General features: G+C 41.5%; 1 protein-coding gene across 1 annotated transcript; it reads right to left on the reverse strand.

Annotated features, from left to right (window-relative positions):
* Positions 1 to 4,655: 4,655 nt before the first annotated feature.
* On the reverse strand, positions 4,656 to 12,004 carry LOC128060113 (tripartite motif-containing protein 5-like). Its single transcript, XM_052652396.1, is given in 8 exon segments — positions 4,656 to 4,855; positions 4,894 to 5,280; positions 5,473 to 5,499; positions 5,780 to 5,880; positions 7,054 to 7,076; positions 9,830 to 10,060; positions 10,875 to 10,970; positions 11,582 to 12,004. Coding segments are annotated over 8 exon segments (1,488 nt in total).
* Positions 12,005 to 12,739: the final 735 nt, after the last annotated feature.

Genomic DNA, 12,739 nt, shown 5'->3' on the forward strand with positions numbered 1-12,739 from the left:
GGGAATGTCTACCTACTCCAATATTCTGGCCTGGAGAATGCCATGGACTTTATACTCCATGGGGTCGCAAAGAGTCAGACACACCTCACTTTCACCCCTCAGACAGCTTCCCTAGCTCCTCAACGCTGCTGTTGGCAGTTCTGTCCAACAGCAAGACTGCTGCTGTGTTCTGTCTTCTATCTGCTACACACAGTGGGAGTTGCTCCAGGACCTTGCTTCACACACATAATGTTTCCTCTGTCTATTGAACATGTCTCTGTCATTGACTTTGGGCTTTCTCTTTGGTCTTGAGACTCAGCAAGTACAAGGCTTGCAGGCTGGAGGATGCAGCCCGATGCTGCTGTAATACTAATTGTTATTATATTGCTATTATTATCCAAACTTCAAACACTCAGTTATTTTAAATACTTTTTTTGAAGTTATCTTTTTTCAAATCTTTAGGCACTGGGTCAGGATGTTTAATAAGTAAAGAAAATTAGATTATTAAAATGATGTTTTACACTGCTGTGTTCAAAGTGGATAACCAAAGACCTATTGTATAGCACACAGAACTCTACTCAATGTTATATGCCAGCCTAGATGAGAGAAGGTTTTGGGGGAGAATGGATAAGTGTACATGTACGGCTAAGTTCCTTTCCCGTTCACCTGAAGTTATCACATTGTGATACAACAAGAGTAGATTAGTGACAGGATAAAAAAAGCTCTGTAATTCTCTGCTTCTGTCTCTTTATCACCTTGCTGAATGTTTTGTGTATTTTTGCCGTTTTGATTCTGGTAGATTCTCCTTTTAGCATCTCTTGTAAGGAAGGTCTAGGGTTCATCTACTCTCTCAGCTTTTTCTTGCTTGGGTAAGTATTTCCCTGCCATATCTGGTGGGCGAATACTAACTCTGCTGGATAATAACTGAATAATAGCTGAATAATAACTCTGCTGGGTAGAGTATTCTTGAGTGACAAGTTTTATCTTTGAGTATTTTACAAATGTCATTCTATTCCCTCCTGGCCTGTTGGGTTTCTGCTGAAAATCTGCTGATGGTCCAGTAGGAGGTCCTTTGTAGGTTGCCATCCCTTTTGCCTTGGCTGCCTTTAAATTCTTTCTTTGCATTGAATTTTGACAATTTTATTATCTTGTCCTGGAAAAGATCTTTTTGCAATGAGGTCTTTAGATGTTCTCTTAACTTCATAGACTTGTATATCAAGTTCTTACTCCCAGTTTGGGAAGTTCACAGCTATTATTTCTTAAATAATATTTCTTCTCCCTTTTCCCTCTCTTCTCCTAAAGGATACCCATTATGCTAATGATGCCCTTTCTAAAAGTTTCCAGTAATTCTTGTAGGATTTCCTCATTTTTAAAAATATATCTTATTTCTCTTTCCTTATCTACTTGTATTATTCCTAGATTTCTATTTATGAGCTCACTAATTCTGTCTTCCTATGATCTGGTCTCTTTTAAATGCTTTCTAATGAATTCTTCATCCCATTTAATGTGTTCTTCGGCTCTAGAATTTTTGTCTGGCTCTTCTTTAGCGTTTCAGTCTTTTTAGTAAAGTATTCTTTCAGGTTCTTTAATTTTATTCCTCAGCTTAGTAAATTACTTTTCTGAGTTTTCTTATAACTCTTTGAATTTCTTCATGGCAACTATTCTGAATTCTCCAATAGTTCGATCACACTATTCTGTTTATTTATTTATTTATATTTGACTCTGCTGAGTCTTCCTTGTGGTGCTCGGGCCCTTTGCTGTGGTGTCTGGGCTTTCTCTAGTTGCAGTAGTCAAGTGCTTCTTTTGTCTTGGAGCATGGGTTCTACAGCAGGCAAGCACAGCATGCAAGCTCAGTAGTTGTGGCACACGGGCTCAGTTGCTTCCAGATATATGGGATCCTAGTTCACTTTTCACTTTCACGCATTGGAGAAGGAAATGGCAACCCACTCCAGTATTCTTGCCTGGAGAATCCCAGGGACGGGGGAGCCTGGTGGGCTGCCGTCTGTGGGGTCGCACAGAGTCGGACACGACTGAAGCGACTTAGCAGCAGCAGCAGCAGTTCCCTGCTGAGCCCAGGGGTTGCACCTGGGACCCCTGAATTAGAAGTCAGATTCTTACCCACTGGACTACCAGTTATTTTAAATTTGGCATCTAGAAAATTATCTTTTTCTTTTTGTGGTGTGGTGTTACTATAATTCTTCATATTGTTTGATCCATTTTCCCTCTGCTTGCACTTTTGAAATTAAATGACAGATTCAATATAGTCTATTTCTTTTTATATACCAGTAGGTGGCAACATCACATAAGCTTTTGGCTTCTAGTATCTGCGGTTACTTGTGATTGATTGCATTTGCAAGCTGGCACTTTCCAGCTTCCACCGTCTCTGTAAGAGGTGTGGGTAGTTCCACACTTCCATTGCTCTATCTTGTGACAGCCGTGTCATTGCTGCCTTGTTTGTGCCAGAGCTGCTTTCTCCATCAGGATGGCGGGCTCTTTCCTTACATCCGAAATCCCTTGAAACAGGTTCCATTGTGGGGAAGAGGGGCAGAGCTGGAAGGACCTGGACTGAGCTGGACTGAGCAGCCCATCCCCACCTTGACTTTTGTTGTAAAGGTTCAAGGGCCCCACCACCATGGATGAGGGTGCAGGGGCTGGGGTGCTCTATGCCTCAGCAGCAGGAAGGGTGAGGGTGTGGGCCCGGTCTTCACGGACACTACTGTCAGGTTTCTTTGGAAGTGGGGTTTGTGTGTCCATGCATGATGCCAAAGTCATGTGTGCTGCCTTGCCTGCTGCTGCTGGCTCCTCTGGAGCAGTGGGCTCAGCTTTCATGGTCAGAAGCCGGGGATCTCAGGCCCCACCCCCACCGTTCCCTTGGTTCCACCTACTGAGTCTTCCAGGCCACCCATCTTTCATGTTCAGAATTCTTCAGTGTCACCTTGTGTTGGATGGAGGTCCCTTTGTTGAGCTGTGAATGTTTTAATGGTTGTAGATTGAAGGAGAGAGAGAGAAAGGTAGTTTTCCACATGGCTACGTCTCTGACCCACAAGCAAATTTGGAGCATTTCCATCACTTGAAAACAAATCTAATACTATAACAGTCACCCTCATTGTGACCTGAGCCTTAGATGATCACTGATCTTCTTCACATTTTTACAGATTTCCTTTTTGGTCAGTTCATGAATGCCTTAATACACGATATTTGCAGTCTGGATTCGTTCACTTAGCATACTGTTATCTAGCCTGCTCTTTTTCCCCATGGCCATAGCACATACACAGAGTCCACTGCTGCTCACAGATTTTATACCTGCTTACCTCTGCACAGAGTAATTCACCCATGATGTCAATATATACTTCAGTTCAGTTCAGTCGCTCACTCGTGTCCAACTCTTTGCGACCCCATGAATCGCAGCACGCCAGGCTTCCCTGTCCATCACCAACTCCCAGAGTTTACACAAACTCATGTCCATAGAGTCAGTGATGTCATCCAGCCATCTCATCCTCTGTCATCCCCTTCTCCTACTGCCCCCAATCCCTCCCAGCATCAGAGTTTTTTCCAATGAGTCACCTCTTTGCATGAGGTGGCCAAAGTACTGGAGTTTCAGCTTTAGCATCAGTCCTTCCAAAGAACACCCAGGACTGATCTCCTTTAGAATGAACTGCTTGGATCTCCTTCCAGTCCAAGGGACTCTCAAGAGTCTTCTCCAACACCACAGTAAAAAGCATTAATTTTTTCGGCACTCAGCTTTCCTCACACTACAACTCTCACATCCATACATGACCACTGGAAAAACCATAGCCTTGACTAGACGGACCTTTGTTGGCAAAGTAATGTCTCTGCTTTTCAACATGCTATCTAGGTTGGTCATAACTTTTCTTCCAAGGAGTTAGTGTCCTTTAATTTCATGGCTGCAGTCACCATCTGCAGTGATTTTGGAGCCCCAAAAAATAAAGTCTGACACTGTTTCCACTGTTTCCTCATCTATTTCCCATGAAGTGATGGGACCAGATGCCATGATCTTCGTTTTCTGAATGTTGAGCTTTAAGCCAACTTTTTCACTCTCCTCTTTCACTTTCATCAAGAGGCTTATCAGTTACTCTTCACTGTCTGCCATAAGAGTGGTGTCATCTGCATATCTGAGGTTCTTGGTATTTCTCCCAGCAATCTTGATTCCAGTTTGTGTTCCTTCCAGCCCAGCGTTTCTCAAGATGTACTCTGCATATAAGTTAAATAAGCATGCTGACAATATACAGCCTTGACGTACTTCTTTTCCTATTTGGAACCAGTTTGTTATTCCATGTCCAGTTCTAACAGTTGCTTCCTGACCTGCATATAGTTTTCTCAAGAGGCAGGTCAGGTGGTCTGGTATTCCTATTTCTTGAAGAATTTTCCACAGTTTATTATGATCCACACAGTCAAAGGCTTTGGTATAGACAATAAAGCAGAAATAGATGTTTTTTTTGAACTCTCATGCTTTTTTGACAATCCAGCAGATGTTGGCAATTTGATCTCTGGTTCCTCTGCCTTTTCTATGTCCTTTTGATGAAGTAAGGAGATTTAAATTGAACAAGAAGGAGAGGTGGGGCATTAGTAGATAAGCAAACGTATCTTAGATGCACATATATCAAGAGAATACAAACAAGTGAGTGTGAATCTAAGAAAGTTCAAGAGTTTGGCCATCACAGAGTTATGGGAGCATTGCATTGCCCAGAATTGAAATATGGAAACATTTTCTGAGTAAAGGAACATGAAGAGAGTTTATAGATGAGAATTCCTTGCTTTGTGATATTGACAAATAAGACAACATCAGTATTATAGTCTAGGAAATCTCTAATACAATGGGGAGGAACACTCAGGGAGAGGGTTATGATCAAGGGACCTGAGGAAGAAGACTCATCAAAAGCACCATATTCAAACTGAACATATTTTTTAACCCTCTAATCCAGTAGCTATATTTAGGTTGATATCTCCAATAAACATATTGACAATTTCCCTTGTTTTCAAACAGAAACTTCAACTTATATCCATGCTGTTTGCCACCATATACACCCAGGATCCAGGCAGCTTTTTCTGACACATCTTCCTCCCAGTGATTATTCTGTGATGTGATGACTGGGGAGCCCAGGACACCATAATTGCCAAAATCATCATTCTTATATATATTTGGTTCCAAATTGCACAGATATCTCAACTGCTTCTGGTCCTCAGAAATGGCAAGGTCCTAGCAAGAAGGTTCAGGAACATGTGAACTGTGGAAAAATTACAGGGTTGGTTTAGGGCTATGATGTAGGTTTATTTGTAACACTGTAAAAGGGATCTTTAAAAAAACTTGAATGGAAAGGTAGTGTGTGTGTGTGTGTGTGTGTGTGTGTGTGTGTGAGTGTGTGTGTTGGGAGTGGAAACAGACATCTTAAAATATGAGACCTAATAGAAAATGAAAGCATCTAAAAGATGATGAAAACAGGGTGGCTTGATGATCTTGTGATGTTTCCTTACCCCAGTAGCGTTGCACATCTGTCAGCCCTGAAATAATAATAATAAGCCATAATGTTACATATAAACAAGGGAGTCAGCTCTGAAATCTGTTTTTTCCAGGTTAGGGGAAGGGCTGTGGTGAGGTACTGAAGTGATGAAAGAGAAGATGAGCAAACACTTGGTCACTTCCCACGAATAGGACCACATCGTCATACGCAAAGTATCTGGGCTTTGCTGTCTCTATCCACACCTAGAAATTGGAGCCTCCTCCCTGTTTTACCCCCACCACAAGAATTCCACAGACACCCACTTAGGTAGCACTCCTCACCGTTATATACTCGCTGTATGTCTGTCAGATCAAGAGCTGAACACGTTCTCCTCTGTCCCTTGGGGAGAGTTCTGGGCTTCTTCAGGGTTAAGGTTTCACTCCTAGGGAAGACAAAGATTGACCCCCACACGACTGACTTCTTGTTCCTCTAAAACCACTGACTTTCACTCCACTGATGCACTTGAACTGTCCTGGGAAATGAGAGACTGGACACCTGACTTTGGCGCCAGAAGGAATGTGTTAATGTCCACCTTCCTAGTTAACCTCCGTGCGACCTGGGACTGTACTGACCTGTCAGGACAGTTCTTCCTTCTTTAGTGAAGTCATTAACTTCTCCCTCTCTAGCTCCTAGAAAGCATATGAAATTATTTGAAATAATATTTTGGTAACACAAAAAAATAATTTGTGGAAAAATCCCTGCATAGATATATGTTCTAGGGAGGTGTCAGAAAGTTAGGGAGCAGAACCTGGCACCCAGGTGTTTGAGACATACCAGGTATGAGAACACTGTCTAGAGAGTCCCCAGATCTTCAACGTCTGCTCCCCAAAACAGAGGCTCTCAGAATACCCTGACATCCCAGGTTCTTTGGGAATAATGGCAACCCTTGAGAAACAGGACATTAGGAATACTAAAGCAACAGTGGTTGACATTTCATGTGTTTGTAACAATCTTGCTGCCACCATGTACATGTGCAAATTCAAACACAAGGATGCTACCTTTCCATTCTGCCTTCTAGACTCTGTGAGCAAGAAGGAGCCATTGTTTGCAGCACAGCCATAATGGTCTTTGATATTCAAGCCTGCTTTTGGAAATCTAATCAGAAAGATATAGAAGGCCAAGTCTCTTCTATATCCAAGGCAAAATTCAAATATAAAGGAGTTGTCTCCAATTTGGGTGCTTGAGAAGACATGACTCTCCCAAGGTAATTCAAGCACCTACTAAATATGAAAGCTGAGTTGCATAAGGACACCAAGTGTGCATTAAATATTTGAGGTCACAGGAGTCTGTTATTGCAACGTCTTATTCCTATTATGGTACAGACTAAATTCTGTGACTTTCAATGACCACAATTATCTACAGTAGAAGTTGGTCCATTCTTAATCATTAGGAAAAATTTAGCCTTGATTTGTGAACAGAAATTGAAGGGAAATCTATATACCATTTTTTCTGCCTTGACCATTATTTTCCTCTAATTGGCCACCAGATAAATCTAGTCAGTGGTTTTAATTATTTTTATTCCATAAATGGACTATCTCTGATCTCCCACACATACCTTTTCATGATGTTGTTCACATCCTAGTAAGGAAAAAAAAACATAAGTCAAGAAGTAATAGGTCCTCCCACTTAGAAATCTTCATTATATTCCCACCAGCCCCTGACTGTGTGAATAGGATGGTCTCAATGTGAGAGCAAAAATAAAGACAAGAGCAAGGTCATTCATTCTAGAAGACCCTTGTAACGGTGTCACAGTTTCAACAAAGGTGAAATAGCTTTGACACCTGTAAAAGCAGGAGGCTTTTAGTATGTGCTGATGAGAGAACATAAAAACCAACATATTCACTTTCCTGCAAAGGCATAAGATGTCCCATGAGGCTATTTGAATATTTAATGGTTCTTTAATATATTCAACAAAAGTATCAAGTATTATACTATTATTTGCCAAGCTTTAAGTCACGCTTTGGAGAATCAACTATGAATACATAATGCTAATATTCCTAAAGCTATTTACATGGCTTTTATGAGGCTGGAAGTAAACAAATATCTTAATGTACATGTTTTTCATGTGTCTCTAGCATCATTTTACACACTATCAGTGATCTCTTTCACTCCCTTAACTTCAGCATAACACACACAGTTGATTTCCAAATCTTTACTTTTACTCAGTTTTGACTCTTCAGTTCAGTTCAGTTCAGTTCAGTCTCTCAGTCCTGTCTGACTCTTTGCGACCCCATGAATCACAGCATGCCAGGCCTCCCTGTCCATCACCAAATCCCAGAGTTCACTCACTCAAGTCCATCAAGTCAGTGATGCCATCCAGCCATCTCATCCTCTGCCGCCCCCTTCTCCTCCAGCCCCCCAGTCCCTCCCAGCATCAGAGTCTTTTCCAATGAGTCAACTCTTCGCATGAGGTGGTCAAAGTATTGGGGTTTCAGCTTTAGCATCGGTCCTTCCAAAGAACAACCAGGACTGATCTCCTTCAGAATGGACTGGTTGCATCTCCTTGCAGTCAAGGGACCATCAAGAGTCTTCTCCAACACCACAGTTCAAAAGCATCAATTCTTCGGTGCTCAGCCTTCTTCACAGTCCAACTCTCACATCCATACATGACCACAGGAAAAACCATAACCTTGACTAGACGGACCTTTGTTAGCAAAGCAATGTCTCTGATTTTCAATACTCTATCTAGGTTGGTCATAACTTTACTTCCAAAGAGTAAGCATCTTTTAATCTTATGGTTGCAATCATCATTTGCAGTCATTTTGGAGCCCCCCAAAATAAAGTCTGACACTGTTTCCACTGTTTCCCCATCTATTTCCCATGAAGTGATGGGACCAGATGCCATATCTTCGTTTTCTGAATGTCAAGTTTTAAGCCAACTTTTTCACTCTCCTCTTTCACTTTCAGCAAGAGGCTTTTTAGTTCCTCTTCACTTTCTGCCATAAGGGTGGTGTTATCTGCATATCTGAGGTTCTTGATATTTCTCCCGGCAATCTTCGTCTCTGAAATGCTTATTTATCTATTCAGTAAAAAATAAGTCACAAGAATCGGTAATTTAGGACCTTTAATCTGTAACTTACTATTCATCAACTAACTGTCTCCTCTCTTGTATCCCATTTTCATAATGTTACCAATAAGCACTCAGTCATTGTCCTATAACTAGAGCATTTATCTGCACTTTAGTTTGTACTGAGTCAGTTTTGATCAAGTCCTTAACAGTTTGTAGCCATCTAATCTTCTTAATCATCAGAGATGTTGTTTTCTTTGAGCAGATATTTATCAGTATATTTGGTGTCTTTAATATTAGACTTATTTCCATGTTGCCTAAAACTAGTACAACAGCTGGGTCCACATACAAAAAACAAAAAACAAAATCTCTCTACTATTTTTTTTGTATATGACAAAAATCAAATAAAACTGCAATAAGTAGAACCTTTTGTGAATACCGTTACATCTTTAGTCAATGCTTAATTTTGAAGCTCAAGCCTTGTCATCAGAATCTGGTCTGTGTATTTCTCCAATCCTACTTACTTCACCTATGTTGACTTTTGGAGAAGGAAATGACAGCCCACCCCAGTATTCTTGCCTGGAGAATTCCATGGACAGAGGAGCCTCTTGGGGTATAGTCCATGGGGTTGCAAAGAGTCAGACACGACTGAGCAACTATCATTCATATTGACTTTATTCTCAGTTACTGAAGAAAGCAAAAATCTCCTGACATAAACTCCAGAAGAAAAGAGAATTTTTCTTCCCATTGTTCTGAAAAGTTCAGATGCTTGCAGGCATTAGTCTGTAGGATTGGGTGCAATATTTAAAACATCATTGTGTTGTTGCTGGAAGGAAATGAAACCAGGGGTACAGGAAGTTTCTATTTTTACTGAAATGAAGTTGGTGTTAGTCAGGAGTAGATCATGATGGGATAGGAAACATTCTAATCATTAGAGCAACTATTAGGAAAAAATGAAAAAAATATACATAGTTAGAAAATAACAAAACAATATTTTATACCAGAGATATTTAACAAAAAAGAAGCTAGTTGAAGTGAATAAGAAGAATGAAAACTAGCCATATGGAATGCAAATAGAAAAATGATAAATTTATATATAACCAGATCAATGATTACATTATTAAATGGCATTGTATTAATATCCCTATTAAAAGGAAGATTTTTTGACCTGATAAAAAGTCACTATTGCCATCTACAGGACATATATCTTACATTCAATGATACAAGAAGAGTGAAGTTAAAACCATAGAAAGCTATATATCATATGAACAGTAAAGCTCAAGTGTTCATATCACAGACGCTGGGGTTTCTTGCCCAGTGTTACCTGCAGCATCTCCATTGTTGACCCTTTCAGACGATGTTCCACATCTGACATGAGATTTCTCACCAGCTGGCTCTGCTGGATTAGCACATGCTCAGAGTCTGCCAGGTTACGTAGACCAACTTCCTCCTTACGCTTCAGTTTTTGCATTTCCTTCACCTCCTCATATTTAAGGTTCTTTCTCAGTTTTTGAAACACTGCCTTGACATTTTGTCTCTCACGTTGTATTTGATCCTTCAGGAGTACGAGAAAGAGTGAGGTAGACAGGGAGAAAAGGAAGGAGGGAAGCAATGATTAGGGAAGCTCACAGGATAGTTCTTTTCTCTCTACATCACATTTCAAAATAATAGTTCCAAATCTGCATTGTTGAAGACAACTCACAGCCAAATGGGAACCCTGGCTGTGACTCAGTCTTCACACAACTGTCCAGGATGCTCGTGCCTTCCTGCATTACTCTTGACTCCCTCCCACCACCTTCTGCTAAGGTTGAACACTGAGGACAGGTGTAAGTTGCTCAGTTATGTTTGACAGAACTATGAAAGTGAAAGTGAAAGTCACTCAGGTGTGTCCAACACTTTGCAACCCCATGGACTATACAGTCCATGGAATTCTCCAGGCTAGAATACTGGAGTGAGTAGCCTATCCCTTCTCCAGGGGACCTTCCCAACCAAGGCATCACACCGGGCTCTCCTGCATTGAACACAGATCCTTTAACAGCTGAGCTACCAGGGAAGCCAAGACAGAGCCGTGAGCTATTGCCAAATGTCTCCTTCCAAAGAGTCAAGGACAGAAGCACATGGCAGAAATGGAATAGGAAATTCCCTTGGTATCCTCATGAGAGATGACCTCTGGTAAATACCTCCCTTCCAGTATCTATGTTCATGTGTGATACGTTCCCTTTTTAGCCCACCCCATCAGGGATAGGATGAAGGAAAGGACTAATCAAATGACAACTGTCGGGGAACAAAGAGGAAGGCCGTTACTTGTGACCACCCAAGGTCCTGTCCAAGATATCTGTCTAACTCCCTCGGGAAGTGCCTTCTCCTACCTTCCAGGCAGCAATGTCTGCTTGGACTTTAACTTCCAACTCCTCAGCTTCCAGCTGCTTCTCCCTCAGTCTCTCTAGAGCTTCCTGGAGTTTCTTCTGTGAGAAAAGAACCACACCAGAGTCAAGCTATGGGCTTTCTCAGCATCACTGCAGAAGATAAATGAGAGAAATGAGGCTGATTTCCAAAGAGAATCTACTTTACAAAAACTATAGAGAACAGCTATTAGAATATATGACCTGGGAGAAAACCCGAGGTGGGGAATATATTCTTAAGACTCAAGAGATAGGAGTCAAAAAAAAAAAAAAAAAAGAGATAGGAGTCAGCATTCTCTCTCCAAAGAAGACTGGTTCTCTTTGCTCTAGAGAAACCTGATCCTGCAGCAGGGAAAAACTTACACTTCAGTGTCCTCATTACCCTCCTCATTACCCCATTTCCTCATTACCCTCATGTTCAAAGTCATCCTGAGAGCTTCTTTGGGCATCAGATTTCCACCTACTTCTGACCTAAAGTCTGTGTCTAAGATCATTGCTTTGTAATGGGGGAATTTACAGAAACATCCCTCAGGCATCAGAAGGTAGGCTTAGGATGAAAAGAGATCACAGGCCTCGAGTCCATGGTGACCAGGTAAACAAAGTCAAATGCAAAGTGGAGATTTCCCCTCAAGTAACACTTTATGGTCTGTCTTTCCTCCATTCTGCTCTCTCACCTGATAGTCCTGGGCAACCTCTTCCATGAGGAATGTGTGGTGCCCATGGTGCTCCTGGGACCGCTCACAAAGCCAGCAAATGACTTCCCTATCCTCCTCACAGAAGAGCATGAGTTTCTCTCCATGGCGCAGACAGAGATTTCTCTCTTGCTCCACCTCTGGGCTCAGCTTGACCTCTCTGAGCCTCTGTACTATGTTGGCCACATGCCTATTAGGCCTCAAGTTCCCAGGCTGATAACTAATTCTGCACACAGGGCACCTTCTGTCCTCGTCTGGGTCATTCATGGACACCATGTTGTTTGCAGTGATGCAGGGTTGGCAGAAGCTGTGGCCACAGTCAAGGCTCAGGGGTTCTGTCAGAAGCTCCAGGCAAATGGGGCAGGTCACCTCCTCCTGTAGGCTCACCACAATTCCTGAAGCCATGAGAGTTGCTCAACTGCTCCCACTTGTCCTGACTTCTGAGGGTTCTCTTTCTCAAAGATCCCTGTGTGTTGGAAGGTTAAAAGGGGACTGAGTTAGAAAGACAGAAATGCAAGATACTAGTTGTCAATAAATCAAGTACAGTCCAAGATCAGATTATTGAGGGACAAAAATGAACCATCAAGATACAAGATAAGAAGCTTCGTGACTTGGCAAAAAGGATATTTCATGATACTTTAAAATATTTTATTTACTTTTTTAATTGAATGAGAATTTTCTCTATGATTCAGGGAACACAAACTAGGACTCTATAGTAACGTAGAGGGGCGGGATGGGGAGGGAGGTGGGAGGGAGGTTCAAAAGGGAAAGGACATATGTATATCTATAGCTGACATATGTTGATATTTGGCAGAAACATGGAAAAAGCAAGAGAGTCAAAAAAAAAAACATCTATTTCTGCTTTATTGACTATGCCAAAGTCTTTGACTGTGTGGATCACAATAAACTGTGGAAAATTCTGAAAGAGATGGGAATACCAGACCACCTGACCTGCCTCTTGAGAAATCTGTATGCAGGTCAGGAAGCAACAGTTAGAACTGGACATGGAACAACAGACTGGTTCCAAATAGAAAAAGGAGTACATCAAGGCTGTATACTGTCACCCTGCTTATTTAACTTCTATGCAGAGTACATCATGAGAAACGCTGGACTGGAAGAAGCACAAGCTGGAATCAAGAT

This window comes from Budorcas taxicolor, chromosome 15 (assembly GCF_023091745.1).
Source record: "Budorcas taxicolor isolate Tak-1 chromosome 15, Takin1.1, whole genome shotgun sequence".
Taxonomy (NCBI): Eukaryota; Metazoa; Chordata; class Mammalia; order Artiodactyla; family Bovidae; genus Budorcas; species Budorcas taxicolor.